Below are 15,350 nucleotides of genomic sequence, written 5' to 3'. Positions count from 1 at the left end.
GTAGCTCTAAGACTATCACAGGAGCCACCAGTTCCAGTTTTGTTGGAAGGAATGCATACCTTCATTCCAGCTTTGGCATTTCATCAAATGGTTTGTGACCCAAGAAAGATCTTTATAATGTTTAACTTAAATGCAGCATAATGAGGAACCATCATGGGTTACAAAAGGCCATGAAAACACTGGGAACGTGCTCTGAAGGGAAACTTTGGTTCGGATTGCTGAGGTTCTGAACTCCCACTGACTTTGAGCACATTGGCTTTGAGCATTAATACCAGAACCATAACACACCAGCAGAGCAGTGAGAAAGCGTGCACCTCCAGACTCAAAAACAGACTTTTCCTCCCTCATCAAGCTTCTGAATGTGGTCCTTCCTGGGTTCTGGCGAGGGTTCTGTCTGATTCACCTCTACCCCTTGCGTACATTGGACGGTCTAAGGAACTGATGCACTACAATGCTGAGAAATATATTCTGCTCTCTGTATCTTCCACTCTGTTCTATCTATTGAACTTGAATTTGACTTGATTGTATTTATGGAATATCTGTTGGAACAGCATGCAAAACACATGACCATAAAAAATCTAAGCCTAAACTCAACGAGGGTCCTGACCCGAAATGATGCCTGTCCATTCCTTCCCCAGATACTGCCACATTCGCTGAGTTCCTTTTACACTTTGTGTTTAGTACCAGAGTAATACTACAGATAACCAGGTCACTAATGTGAGACTGCGCTGTACAACGCTCGCTGCTATAGTCACCTCAAGGTGACATTTCCGAACCCACAACTTACGGAATCCAACATTACACATTCTTTACCACTCAGTTATCAGGGAAAACATGGGTACAGTTTGAAGATGAAATCTAGCAAGACAAACACCTCAATTGAAACAGATCAATTTATCCAGCTAGTCTCATTTGCCGGCATCTAATCCATATTCCTCTAAACTTTCCTATCCATGCACTTGTCCGAGTGTGTTTTAAATGTTATTGCACCAGCTCTGGTAACTCATTGCATATACCCACCAATCTTCAGATTCCTATTCATAACATGCCCCTCAGATTCCTATTAAATATCTCCCCTCTTACTTTAACTCTATTCCTTCAGGTGGGATTAGTGTAGAGGGGGCATCTTGGTTGGCACGTGTAAGTTGGTTCAAAGGGCCTGTTCTCATGCTGTATGACTACCATATAACCATATAACAATTACAGCACGGAAACAGGCCATCTCGGCCCTTCTAGTCCGTGCCGAACACTTACTCTCACCTAGTCCCATCTACCTGCACTTAGACCATAACCCTCCATTCCTTTCCCGTCCATATACCTATCCAATTCATTTTTAAATGATAAAATTGAACCTGCCTCCACCACTTCCATTGGAAGCTCATTCCACACAGCTACCACTCTCTGAGTAAAGAAGTTCCCCCTCATGTTACCCCTAAACTTCTGTCCCTTAATTCTCAAATCATGTCCTCTTGTTTGAATCTTCCCTACTCTCAATGGAAAAAGCTTATCCACGTCAACTCTGTCTATCTCTCTCATCATTTTAAAGACCTCTATCAAGTCCCCCCTTAACCTTCTGCGCTCCAAAGAATAAACACCTAACTTGTTCAACTCTGTAACTTAGGTGCTGAAATCCAGGCAACATTCTAGTAAATCTCCTCTGTACTCTCTCTATTTTGTTGACATCTTTCCTATAATTGGGCGACCAAAATTGTACACCATACTCCAGAATTGGCCTCACCAATGCCTTGTACAATTTTAACGTTACATCTTAACTTCTATACTCAATGCTCTGATTTATAAAGGCCAGCACACCAAAAGCTTTCTTTACCACCCTATCTACATGAGATTCAGGGAACTATGCACAGTTATTCTTAGATCCCTCTGTCCAACTGCATTCCTCAATTCGCTACTATTTACCATGTACATCCTATTTTGATGTGACCTGCCAAGATGTAGCACCTCACACTTATCAGCATTAAACTCCATCTGCCATCTTTCAGCCCACTCTTCCAAATGGCCTAAATCTCTCTGTAGACTTTGAAAATCCACTTCATTATCCACACCACCACCTATCTTAGTATCATCTGCATACTTACTAATCCAATTTACCACACCATCATCCAGATCATTGATGTATATCACAAACAACAGTGGACCCAACACAGATCCCTGAGGCAACCCACTAGTCACCGGCCTCCAACCTGACAAACAGCCATCCACCATTACTCTCTGGCATCTCCCATTCAGCCACTGTTGAATCCATCTTGCTACTCCACCATTAATACCCAACAATTGAACCATCTTAACCAACCTTCCATGTGGAACCTTGTCAAAGGCCTTACTGAAATCCATATAGACAACACCCACCGCTTTACCCGTATCAATTTCCCTAGTAACCACTTCAAAAAATTCAAGAGATTAGTCAAACATAACCTTCCAGGCACAAATCCATGTTGACTGTTCCTAATCAGACCCTGTTTATCCAGATGTTTATATATATTATCTCTAAGTATCCTTTCCATTAATATGCCCACCACTGACGTCAAACTAACAGGTCTATAATTGCTAGGTTTATTCTTAGAACCCTTTTTAAACAATGGAACAACATGCGCAGTACGTCAATCCTCCGGCACCATTCCCGTTTCTAATGACATTTGAAATATTTGTCATAGCCCCTGCTATTTCTACACTAACTTCCCTCAATGTCCTAGGGAATATCCTGTCAAGACCTGGAGACTTATCCACTTTTATATTTTTCAAAAGTGTCAGTACTTCCTCTTCTTTGAATCTCATAGTTTCCATAGCTACTCTACTTGTTTCCCATACCTCACATAACTCTAATTTAACTTACCTCACATAACTCTAACTTAAAAAGATGGGCTTCGATGAAGCAGGACCAGACTGGGAATATTTTCATATTTTATTGTAATGAGTGCACGCTTCAATTACACCAAAATTATCAAACCTGTCATAGGAAAACAAAAATCACACAGCTTTGATTGCTAAATTAATAAAAATCTTTGAACCCAAACCCAGATTTAGACACAACAAAAAGAGAACACTTGCCCAAAACAGATTGCTGCACTTTGGTACCTACCATTGAACGTGGACGATAATAATGTGGACTATGCAGAGGAGGGACATGCAACGGGCCTGTCGTCTTACATATCTGCATGTAGCACAGTCATCTTGTAATAGGAGAGCAGATCCCACTTCCCCTCCTAACAATAGTTTTCTGATACAAACCAGAACCCCACAAGTTAAGATATAGGCCGGGCCCACCAATTCCTCATGCTTCCTGCTTGAGAGGAACATTAAAGATATTGCGTCCAGCAACTCTTGCCAGTCTTCCACAACTTCCAATAAATACTAATGCAAAAAAAAAATCAGGAGTGCTTCATGGAAGCTAATCAAAAAATACCAAGCTACATTCTTTTTACTCTGTTCCCCCTGCTTTTATTTATCTTAAAAAGAGTTGATCAAAGTTAAAGCATTGCAGAGCACTTTATAGTGACTGACACCCCCTGAAATGGCCATGTGCACAAGCTTTTGTTTCGTTTAATATATAAATACCCTTTAGGCAATTGGTGGGAAATGAAGATTTTTCTCTTTACAGGTCTGTAAACGGTCAGGGTTGTTTATGCAGTTCCTGTCCGTGGAATTTGCATTTCTACAGGGTCACTCAAACACCAGGGAAGGACAGCTCCCTCACATCCGTGTCTGCCGGGGGTGTGTGACCTATCAGGTACATCAGCAGACAGGCACCATGGCTAAACTAGCAAATCCTCGTCGCTGTCGTCGTGAAACACCACATTTGTCGAGTCTTTTGCCGCCCTGTCCCGCTTCACCTGAGACTTTGAGTTTGAATTCCCTTTGCTCCCCTTCGGCAGGCCCAGCAGATCGTCATCACTGCCTTGGCGGGTTGGCCCGTGCTGGTGCCACTGCCTCTCCCCGCGCCCCTGTGTCCTGCTCCTGTTGACTCGCACCTGGGGAACAGTCAGCACCTCGTCCTCGCTGTCCTGGTCATCCAGGGGGAAGGAGCTGAAGACATCAGCGTTGACGGGCCGGGTAACTACGTGGTTCAGACCGTTGGCCTGGCAATCCTTCCCCGGCTTCAGGCAACTCTCGTCAGATGAGGCGACTTCCTCCATCAACCACTCCGTTTCATTTTCATCACATTCCTCCTCCCCGTTAATCTGAGCAAGAGAAGAATACAATTACCCCTCACTTCCATTTAAATGCGATGCTGGCTTGTTGGATTGAACCCGTGGTTGATGTGTTGTGCTTTTAGTCAGTTTGCACGTTGGAATTCTAATGCAATGGTTTCAGATAGTGCTCATTTTATGGGTCAATCGTGAGACAAGTCAGAAGGCAGTAGGAGAAAAATGAACAAACTCTGTGAAAAATCAAGGAACTGCAGATTCAATTTTATACTCGAATAGACGCAAAGTGATGGAGTAACTCAGCGGGTCAAGCATCTCCGGAGAATATGTACAGGTGTTTCTGGTACCAACCCGTAATGCCACCTATCTATGTTCTCCAGAGATGCTGCCTGACCCGCTGAATTACTCCAACAGTCTTTTTTTGTGAACAAAATCTTACTCTTCAAATCTCCTTTAAATTTCTTCACTTACATCTTAAACCTGTGTCCTCTGGTTCTACTCCCCTGCCCTGGGAAAAATACCGTGCTTCTCAATTTTGTGAACTTCTATCAGGTTAGTCCCCAGCCTCCTCTTTTCCAATCAGAACAAACCCAGCCAATCCAATCTCTCCTTCTCACAAAAGCTCTCTATTCATCCTGGTGAATTCCTTCTACACTGTTGCTCCAACATCCTTCCAGTAATGTGGCAAACAGAATTGTACACAATACTCCTGGCACTGTGGTCTACGTGGACAGCTGATACACATCTCAACTCTTGCAGTCAATGCCCCAGCCTATAAAGGGAGGCATAGCAAATACCTTATTATTGTTTAATTTAGAGATACAGTGTGGTAACAGGCCCTTCGACCCACCGAGTCCTTACTGACCATAGATCACCCATACACTAGTTCCATCCTACACACTAGGAATAATTTACAGAAGCCAATAGACCTACAAACCCACACATCTTTGAGATGTGGGAGTAATCCAGAGCACCCGGAGAAAACCCACGTGGTTACAGGGAGAATATGCAAACTCTGTACAGACAGCACCCCGTAGTCAGAATCAAATCCAGGTCTCTGGTGCTGTGAGGCAGCAACTCTACCGCTGCACCACACTGCCACCCCTGGCTTCTTCATACCTTATCCATCTGTCTCACCACTTTCAGGGAGCTAGGGATTTGCACCCAAAGCCCTTTTATACATCAATGGTCATGAAGGTCCCTGCCTTTTACTCCATGACTTAAAGTGCATTATCTCAGTTCTCATTCTTCTCTCTCATCTGCAGAGGAACAGCTTTTACTGAAACTCATTTGGAACCCCCGCCTTGTGGACTGGAGCGGGCTGATCTTTTAGTCTCACACTCTGGTCTGTGAGCACCTCAGTGGACCTAATTTTCCTGCATCTATACACTGAGCTATCATGCAGCAAGCAGAGTCCAGTTCTCAACTGTCCCAGCTGCTGCAACACCAATGGAGAAACCTGGGACTAAACTAGTTGCTCAATTCTTCTCATACTATAAGTTGATAGATTAGAAGACATAGGAGTAGAATTAGGCCAGTCAGCCTATCGAGTCTGCTCCACCATTCAATCATGGTTGATCTATTTTACCCCCCCAACCCCATTCTCCTCAAAACCCTTCAAGAATCTTCCCAATCAAGAACCTATCAATCTCCACTTTTAATATACCCAATGACATGGCATCCACAGATTCACCACCCTGCGCTAAATCAATTACTCCTCATCTCCATTCTAAAGGTACATCCTTTTATTCTGAGGCTGTGCCCTCTGATCCTAGACTCTCCCCACTACTGTAATCCTTGCAACATCCAGTCTGAAGAAGGGTCTCGATCTGAAACATCACCTATTCTTTTTCTCCAGAGATGCAGCCTGACCGGCTGAGTTATTCCAGTTTTTTGTGTATATCTTCAATTAACATCCACTCCATTGAGGCCTTTCATTATTCGGTGGATTTCAATTAAATCTCCCCATCATTCTTCTAAACTCCAGCGAGTACAAGCCCAGAGCCATCATCTGTGGATTGACCTCTTATTGATGAATGAAAATGTTTCCCCCCCCCATTTAGCCTGTTTCAGATAACTGCTCACACGCACACGTTGGTGTCCTGACATCTCCACTTAATGTGTTAAAAAAAAGAATGAGCAAACCTCACCTTTGTGTATTTGTAGGCAACTCCTGTTCTCCTCCGGCAACACCCTGTCACCTTTTGCAAAATAGCTTCCCTGGAAAAATTGAGAGAATTATAAATAAGTGGTCTACAAGGAGGGAGAAAGAAGGAAGTTATGCTCATTGGACCTTTAATACACATTTAAGGGGATAGATTTATGATTACAGCGACACCTGGCATTTATTCAAAAACAGAATGTCTCAAACCACATGTGGATCTTCAGTGTAAAACACAATGCTTCCTTATTAAATTTAGTTTAATTTAGAGATACAGAGCAGAAATAAACCCTTTGGCCCACTGAGTCCACTCCGACCAGTGATCCCTGTACACTAGCACTATCCTACACACCAAGGACAATTTACAATTTTTACCAAAGCCAATTAACCTGCAAACCCATACATCTTTGGAGTGTGGGAGGGAACCAAAGCACCTGGAGAAATCTCACCTGGTCATGGGGTGAGAACGTAAAATCCGTACAGACAGCACCCTTCGGCAGGATGGAACCTGGGTATCTGGCAGCAACTCTATTCCTGCGCAACTGTGCTGCCCTGAGTCTTATGACGAGGCTTTTCAGCCTAAACCAATATGGTTCAGAACAGTCCCCTTATGGGTTTGTCCCACTTAGGCGATTTTTAAGCAAAAACCAATTTTTTTTTTAACATGTTGAACATTTTTCGGCGACAGTGGCGACAATTTGGGCTGCCATAGGTTGTCGTAGGTGCTGTCGTAGGTTGTCGCCAGCTAACGTAGGTTGTCGCCGGGGCTGACTTCGGTGAATTCCATTGTCCTAGTCGCTGGCAGTCGTCTAAAAAATTGCCTAAGTGGGCCAGGCCCTTAAATCACCTCTGCACTATTATCTCCTGCAAACTGAGACTGCAACGAGTCCCCCCCCCCACCACCCCTCACCTCACTTTGCACATTCACCCAAGCCTTTCCACTCATCACTTTAATTTCATGTTTCATGTATTTTGTGTTTTTTTATGACTGTTGGCAGATCAATATCCCTCCTGGGATAAATAAAGTTCTATTGTATCGTATCCCCTCGCTTGCCCACCAACTCTCACCTTTACACTGATTGTAGTGGGGGCGGGGGAAAGAAGGAAAGCTGGAAAAGAGTTGAGTACGGGACAAAGCCGGGCAAGTGATAGGTAGATACAGGTGAGGGGGGTTTGATTGGCAGTTAGGTGGACAAAGACAAGAGATGAAAAGAAGACAAAAGTGTGTCAGATAAGAAATGAGTAAAATATGAAGCCAGAGGAAGGGATATTGGTTTAGGTTTATTGTTGTCAGTTTTTAAATGTGTCAGCGGGGAAGGAGAGAGCAGTGTTCAGCTGAAAATAAACACGGGCAAAATTTGTGTCGGCAATGACATTTGTTCGTACCTTCGCTCCTGTTTGTAGAAGAGCAGGATGAAGAGGCAGGCGGTCAGCACTATCAGTAGCACACTCAGCATTGCCCCCACCGCTCTGCTCCTTCCAGATAAGCCCTTCGCATCTCCACTCGAATCGCTTGGAATCACGTCAATAACTGGCCTGTTCAAAACAAAATCAGACCGCTCACAACAAGAAGGCATTTCTGCTCATTGTTAGAACTAATTCCACATTCTTTCAAAATAAGATACAAGTGTAGGGGTAACTCAGCAGGTCAGGCAGCATCTCCGAAGGACATGGATAGATGGCACTTCAGTTTGGGATTCCTCTTCAATCTGATTGTAGTAAGGGAGGAGAAAGGTGGAAGAGAGGTGGGGACAGGACAAAACCTGGTGAGTGATAGGTGGATACAGGTGAGTGGGGGGGTTGATTGGCATTGTCAACCCATTTATCAAAGACGGGAAGACGACAAAAGGCTACAAAAATGAGAAGAGGCACGTTAGAGGAAAGGACAGAGATGGAAGAGGACAGGGGAAAGGGGAAAGTTGTTGTTCGTTAGTTACCCAAAATTTTATACTTCAATGTTCTTGCTGCTGGGCTGCAAGCTACCCAAGCGGGACTCTTCAGAGAAGCTACCTGACCTGCTGAGTTACTCCAGCACTGTCTGCTGCAGTTCCTGTGGCCACATTCACCTTGTTGGCACACAGACCTCTTCATAAACAGGCACCTCTTGCAACCCTGCAGACCCATTCTCTTCCACGTCAGTGCAAAATGTTCCCATTCTGTCCTGTACTTTCAACTTTTCAACACAGCCATGCAATGGCAAGGCTCTTTAGACAGAACTTGCCCACGTCGATCAACATGCCCCATCTACACGTCCCACCTGCCTGTATTTGGCCCATATCCCTCCAAACCTATCCTATCCATGTACCTGTCTAAATGTTTCTTAAACATTGTGATAGTTCCTGCTTCAACTATCTCTGACAACTCATTCTATACACCCACCACCCTTTGTAAAAAAGCTGTCCCTTATATTCCTATTATAACCCCCCCCCCCCCCCCCCCCCCCAAATCTTAAAACCATATTCTCTGGTTTTCGATTCCCCAAATCTGGGCAAAAGAGGGTGCATTCACCCTCTCTAGATCTTGTACACCTCCATAAGATCATCCCTCATCTCCTGTGTTCCAAGGAATAAAGTCTTGGTCTGCTTAACCTCTCCCGAAAGCTCAGGCCCTCGAATCCTGGCAACATCCTTGTTAATCTTTTCTTCACCCTTTCCAGCTTAATAAAATGTTAATAAGTGCTGGAGCAACTCAAGGGGTCTGTCAGCATCTCTGGAGGACATGGATAGAAGACCCTTCTTCACACTGTAAAGTTCTTAAGATGGCTGAAGATGAAACTTGTGAGGGCAGAGGGGAATATTTTATCTAGAGTACGGGAATCATAAACCAGGTGACATAGGTTTAATGTGAGAGGGGAAGATTTAATAGGATCCTGAGGGGTAACGTTTTCACTCAGAAGATAGTGGGTATATTGAAGGAGTTGCCAGAGGAGGTAGTTGAGGCAGGTACTATCGCATTTGAAAGACACTTGGACAAGTCTAGCAACCATGGACCATTGCCAGCATTCAGCAGATCCTTAACTGGGTATTTACATAAATCAACCTTTGGCCAGTAACATGAAATGGATTGGCAGCTTCCCTGGAATTAATGCAGGAGCACAGAAAAGCAGCTGGAAGGGAAATTATAGCAGATCACAGCAGTCAGCCCCATCTAGGCTAGTTCCCTTTGCCCACATTTGGCCCATATCCCTCGAAACCTCTTATCATCCATGTACTTGTCAAAAATATATTTTACATGTTATAGCACCTGCCTCAACCACCTCCTCTGGCAACTTATTCCATATACTCACCATCCTTGGAGCGAAAAAGTTGCCCCTCGGGTTCCTATTAAATCTTTCTCTGCTTAACTTAAAACCTATGTCCTCTGGAAAAGGAAAGAGTTAATGTTTCAGGGCAAAAGCCTTAAGTACCTGTTCAGCCTGAATTATTCACTGAAACTCAGTTCAAATTTGAACTGAGTAGAAGCCTTCAACAAATAACTTGCAGAAACCCAAGGCCACAAAACATAGGTGCAGTATTTGGTCATTCAGCCCATCGAGTCTGCTCCGCCATTCAATCATGGCTGATCTATTTTTCCATCTCAACCCTATTCTCCTGCCTTCTCCCCATAACCTTTGACGTCCTTACTTATCAATCTCTGCATTAGAAATGGCCAATGACTTGTGTCTGTGGCAACGAATTCCACAAATTCACTACTCTCTGGCTGAAGAAATCCCTCATCTCCTGAGATTCTCCCACTAGTAGAAACAGCCTCTGTACATCCACTCTATCCAGGCCTTTCATCATTCAGTAACATGTATTAGTTGAAGCATGTGGAGAAAGGACAGTACAAACTTCCAGGTTCTGTAGAGAATTCTCAACATGAAACAGATTGCTTGTTCGGTGACATCTAGATATTACAGTAGATAGATATGCAGAATGAACAAACATTGAAAATTGGTCCTCGGCAGCTTAAATCTACAAATAGCCAGAGAAACTCACACAAGGGCACAGATGGTGGAGGTGTACCAAGTAAAGAGATACTGGCAGTCTGATGTCTCATGTAGGAAGTCTGGCTTCCCCTCTCCTGCTGTCTGACTGCAGTGTAATAGCACAGTGGACGAGACGTTCTTGGACCGATCCCGACCGCACAAGGAATTGGAAGTAAAGACCACGTCCAAGTCATCATCTGGAATAAAAAGCAGGCTGGAAATGTATCATTCTGCTTTACTGACGACAGCCATATACATCCCATCAACTGTGTTGGAAATGCTACTAATAATACTCAACACATCCATGAACCTTTCTGGACTATCTTTGGTTTTAGTTTAGTTTAGTGATACAGCGCAGAAACAGGTCATTCGTCCCACCGAGTCCGCGCTGACCAGTGATCACCCCGTAAATTAGTTCTATCCTACACGCTTGCAACAATTTAGACACTCTGTATGGATAAGGTTCTGACCCAAAATGTCACTGATCCATGTTCTCCAGAAGTGCTGCCTGACCCACTGAGTTAATCCAGCAGTTTGCGTTCTATGCAAGATTCTTGCATCTGCAGTTCCTCGTGTCTAGACTGGAGGAAATTAGATCTGCAGGCAACAAATTCTAGAATGCTTACCTTCAAGGTAGTATTTTGCTTTGGATGGAATGCCAATACTCCTAAAGGCAGACTGGTCCTGCTTGATCTGACAAATGTTGGAGCCTTGACACTGGGCATTCTCTGGGTTGGCAATACCCGAGAGCTGAATATCATAGATGTATGAATCACCATTTGACCTGAAGTCACCGGATGCTTTGTACAACCTGCAACACACAAGTTTGTTATCTAGAATCAGTGCACATTAGCCAGCAAGAACGGATGGGGCTAATATCCTTGGGGAAGTTGGGGAGAATATAGACACGGCAGAGTTGTGCCTAACAAAACTCCGGCTGATTATCATTCCAATCGATTGGAATGATAATCAGGCAATCGAGTCAAGAGTGTTTCATTGTCATATGTCCCGGAACAAAACAATGAAATTCTTACTTGCAGCAGCACAAAAGATATGTAAACATAGTACTTTGTAAAACCCATGATAAACAAAAAAAAGTTCAGAAATTAAAAAAAGATAAATAAATAAGACAATAATAGTGCAAACATAATGCCTCTAATGTTCAGAGCCTAACAGTGATTAATAGCCTGATGGTTGCAGGAAAGAAGCCGTTCCTGAACCTGGATATTATCAGTTAACAGTAACTCCCTTCCACTGAGACAATTGCAGCGAGTCACTAGAGGGGACATAGCTCTCCATCAAAGACTGCTAGAGTACAAAGATTATACTTATCACTATCATACAGGCTTCTGACAAAGTATGAAGAATAATTCTCAAAATAAATCTCACCTGCTGCTGCCACCTGGTTTGGGAGTAGGCTCACTGGCTAGGCAAGTTAAACACAAGCCGACTCTACAGCAACAGCTGAAAAACGCACGACATGTACACTCTTACACGCACAAGGAGTCAGTCATATCATGAAAACAGGCCTTTCAGCCCAACTTGCCCACGACGACCAACATAAGGCTTAAGCATCTACACTGGTCCCACCTGCTCGCATTTGGCCTGTAATCCCTTATACTTGTCCTATCCATTTACCTGTCCAAATGTTTCTTTCAAGTTGCAGTAGTACCTGCCTCAACTACCTCCTCTGGAAGCTCCATACACCCACCACCCTTTGTGTCAAAGTTACCCCTCAGGGTCCTATGAAATATTTCTCCTCGCTACTTAAACCCATGTCCTCTGGTTCTCGACTCCCCTACTTTGGGCAAGAGATTGTGCGTCTCTCAGATTTATTCCTCTCATAATTTTGTACATCGCTACAAGATCACCTCCCATGCTTCTGTGCTCCAAGGAATAGAACCCTAGCCTGTTCAACCTCTCCCTAGAGCTCAGGTCCTCTAGTCCTAGCAACATCCTCATACATCTTCTCTGCACCATTTCCAGCTTGATAACATCTTTCCTATAACATGGTGCCCAGAACTGAACATAGAAACATAGAAAATAGGTGCAGGAGTAGGCCATTCGGCCCTTCGAGCCTGCACCGCCATTCGATATGATCATGGCTGATCATCCAACTGAGTATCCCATCCCTGCCTTCTCTCCATACCCCCTGATCCCTTTAGCCACAAGGGCCACATCTAACTCCCTCTTAAATATAGCCAATGAACTGGCCTCAACTACCTTCTGTGGCAGAGAATTCCACAGATTCACCACTCTGTGTAAAAAATGATTTTCTCATCTCGGTCCTAAAATACTTCCCTCTTATCCTTAAACTGTGACCCCTGGTTCTGGACTTACCCAACATTGGGAATAATCTTCCTGCATATAGCCTGTCCAACCCCTTAAGAATTTTGTAAGTTTCTATAAGGACATAATACTCTAAATGCAGCTTTATAAAACTGCACCATGACCTCTCAACTTTTATACTCATTGAAGTTGAATTAAAAATAACCAAATGCAGTGCACGTACTTAAAGTAAATAGCTGACAAATTAACTTCCTTCCCAGTGGCGGGGTTTTTAATGGTGGCCCCCTCCATGTAAACCTCTTGTGGTTTAACTGCACAGGCTGCACGAGTCTCCCAGGAAATTATAAACTCACACTCCTGGTCGTCAAATCTGGAAAGAAAAAGAGCAATGGTTTGGTAAGATAGACACAAATGCTTGAGTAACTCAGTGGGACAGGTAGCATTTCCCGATGAAAGGAATGGGTGACAATTCTGGTCGAGATCCTTTTTCAGGTTAGGCATACAAGTTCCAACAAAAGAGTGCAAAATGGCTTGATCGGGTTATATAAACATGGAGTAAACTCCCAAACCCTACAATCTCACCAGCCCAGGCACTTTATAAGGCAAAATATTTAGAAGTACCTAAAATAAGGAGGCCTTTAAATTTTTCTGAAGAAGAGTCCCGACCCAAAAAGTCACCTATCCTTGGACTTCAGAGATGCTGCCTGACTCACTGAGTTACTCCAGCACTTTGTTTTACTCAAGATTCCAGCATCTGCATTCCTTGTGTCAGTCTTTAAACTTCAAATACTCTTCAAAGTTTGAAATGGCTATTTAATATAAAGCTTTTAAGAGATTTATTTGTAGATATTAGGTGCTGCCTTATTGAGACCCGGGTTCGATCCTGACTACAGGTGCTGTCTGTATGAACTTTGTACGTTCTTCCTGTGACCGCACGGGCTTTCTCTGGGAGCTCTGGTTTCCTCCCACACTCCAGAGACGTGCAGGTTTGTAGGTTAATTTGGCTTCGGTAAAAATTGTAAATTGTCCCTAGTGTGCAGGATAGTATTAGTGTGATCATTGGTTAGCACTAATTAGGTGGGCTGAAGAGCCTGTTTAGGTGCTGTATCTATAAACGAAACAAAACTGGAACAGGTCCTGAGGGACAAGCCAAGTGCCCGACACTCAGACTATCTGTATCTGGATTTTGTCAAAAGCTTTAGAACCATGTATAAATGTTTTAGATGTTTAAACCCAGCTCTATTTAAGAGACATAATAGAGTAGACGTAAAGACTGCAGATGCTGGTTTACAAAAAGGACAAAGTGCTGGAGTAACGCAGCAGGTCAGGCAACATCTCTGGAGAACACGAGGGGATGTTTCAGGTCATGACCCATGTTCAGACTGATTTCAATGGGGAGGGGGGGGGGGGGGAAGAAAGCAGGAAGAGAGGTGGGGGGGGTGGGATAAATCCTGGCAAGTGATGTGGATACAGGCAAAGAGGATTTTTTATTGGCAGGTGGTTGGATAAAGGTCAGGGACGAAAGGACAAAAAGTGTGCGATAAGGATAGTAGAGGAACAAAATGTTAAGCCAGAGGAAGGTATATGGATGGAAGGGGACGCGGCTGGGAGAGGAAAGGGAGAAACAATAAGTACATTTAAATTAAAAACACTAACTATAAAATAATAAACCCCTATGCTTATCCCTTTTCCCATCCAGTTCTGTACATCTGTTCCAATGAAGAGATGGAGCAGCAGTGGAGATGCTGACTTACAGCACCAGATTCAATTCAACAAAACCCAAGACCTTGTTGACCAATTTATGAGGCAACCACTTTTATAAACTGGACCTTCAGTTACCTCCATTGCCTTGCCCCACTTCTAATGGAACAGAGATTCATTAATCTTGAAATAAAATTGACTAACATTCACAGACTCTGCACTATACTTCCACCAATACAGAGAACAAGTGTCTTCTCACCTGAGCAGTTCTGGTGCCCCTCCTGTTGATGAACACTGTAGTTGTATAACAGTCTTTGCGTGCTTGCTGGTACTGCATGCATAGTAGCCGTTCGAATAACTCACAAAAAGTTGCTTGCCTGGAAATAACAGGGTTAAAATATAAGCTGTAGTTTAAATGAGCCCCCACACAGCACAAATTGTCACTTTATCACAGCGAAATTAATCTGTGGTAAATGTATAGGAAGGAACTGCAGATGCTGATTTACACTGAAGATGGACAAAAAATGCTGGTGTAACTCAGCTGGTCAATCTGGAGAAAAGAAATAGGTGATGTTTCTGGTCAAGACCCTTCAGGTCTGAAGAAGACCATTTGGGTCTGAGCATCTGGTATGAATAGGTGGCGTTTTGGTTAGAAACCCTTTTCTCCAGAGATGCTGCCTAATCTGCTCCAGCATTTTGTGTTAATCTTCGACCTGTGGTTAAATTTCAGATGCAAATAGGGCAATTAGTGAGGATTACTCTACGATTCTATGCTATGGCTGAAACCACTTCTCCAGTGTAAAGCCATTTGGGTTATTGCCCTCAGATTTGATTTTGCACTGGATAGAACATACGGCAAGATTAGCAAGTTTGCTGATGATACAAAAGTGGGTGGTTTTGCAGATAGTGAAGATGGTTGTGAAAAATTACAGCAGGATCTTGATCAATTTGTCTGGTGGGATGAGGGATAGTTGATGGAATTTAATACAGAGAAATATGAGATGTTGCATTTTTGGAAGTTGCACATGGGCAGGACGTACACAGTGAATGGTAGGGCTCAGGGGAGTGT

The 15,350-nt window shown here is 43.6% G+C and overlaps 1 protein-coding gene across 1 annotated transcript in view; it reads right to left on the bottom strand.

Annotated features, from left to right (window-relative positions):
* Nucleotides 1-2,902: 2,902 nt before the first annotated feature.
* Nucleotides 2,903-15,350, bottom strand: part of igf2r (insulin like growth factor 2 receptor) — a 113,532-nt gene continuing 101,084 nt past the window's right edge. The window contains exons 42-48 of the mRNA XM_033025705.1: nucleotides 14,541-14,658; nucleotides 12,804-12,950; nucleotides 10,918-11,102; nucleotides 10,302-10,488; nucleotides 7,711-7,860; nucleotides 6,314-6,383; nucleotides 2,903-4,196 (exon numbers count right to left, since the gene is read on the bottom strand). Of these exons, the coding sequence (XP_032881596.1) occupies nucleotides 3,771-4,196; nucleotides 6,314-6,383; nucleotides 7,711-7,860; nucleotides 10,302-10,488; nucleotides 10,918-11,102; nucleotides 12,804-12,950; nucleotides 14,541-14,658 (1,283 nt within the window). The 3' untranslated portion in view covers nucleotides 2,903-3,770. The remainder of the gene's footprint in view (nucleotides 4,197-6,313; nucleotides 6,384-7,710; nucleotides 7,861-10,301; nucleotides 10,489-10,917; nucleotides 11,103-12,803; nucleotides 12,951-14,540; nucleotides 14,659-15,350) is intronic.

Source organism: Amblyraja radiata, chromosome 8 (genome assembly GCF_010909765.2).
Source record: "Amblyraja radiata isolate CabotCenter1 chromosome 8, sAmbRad1.1.pri, whole genome shotgun sequence".
Taxonomy (NCBI): domain Eukaryota; kingdom Metazoa; phylum Chordata; class Chondrichthyes; order Rajiformes; family Rajidae; genus Amblyraja; species Amblyraja radiata.
This window is presented reverse-complemented; position numbering and strand designations above follow the sequence as displayed.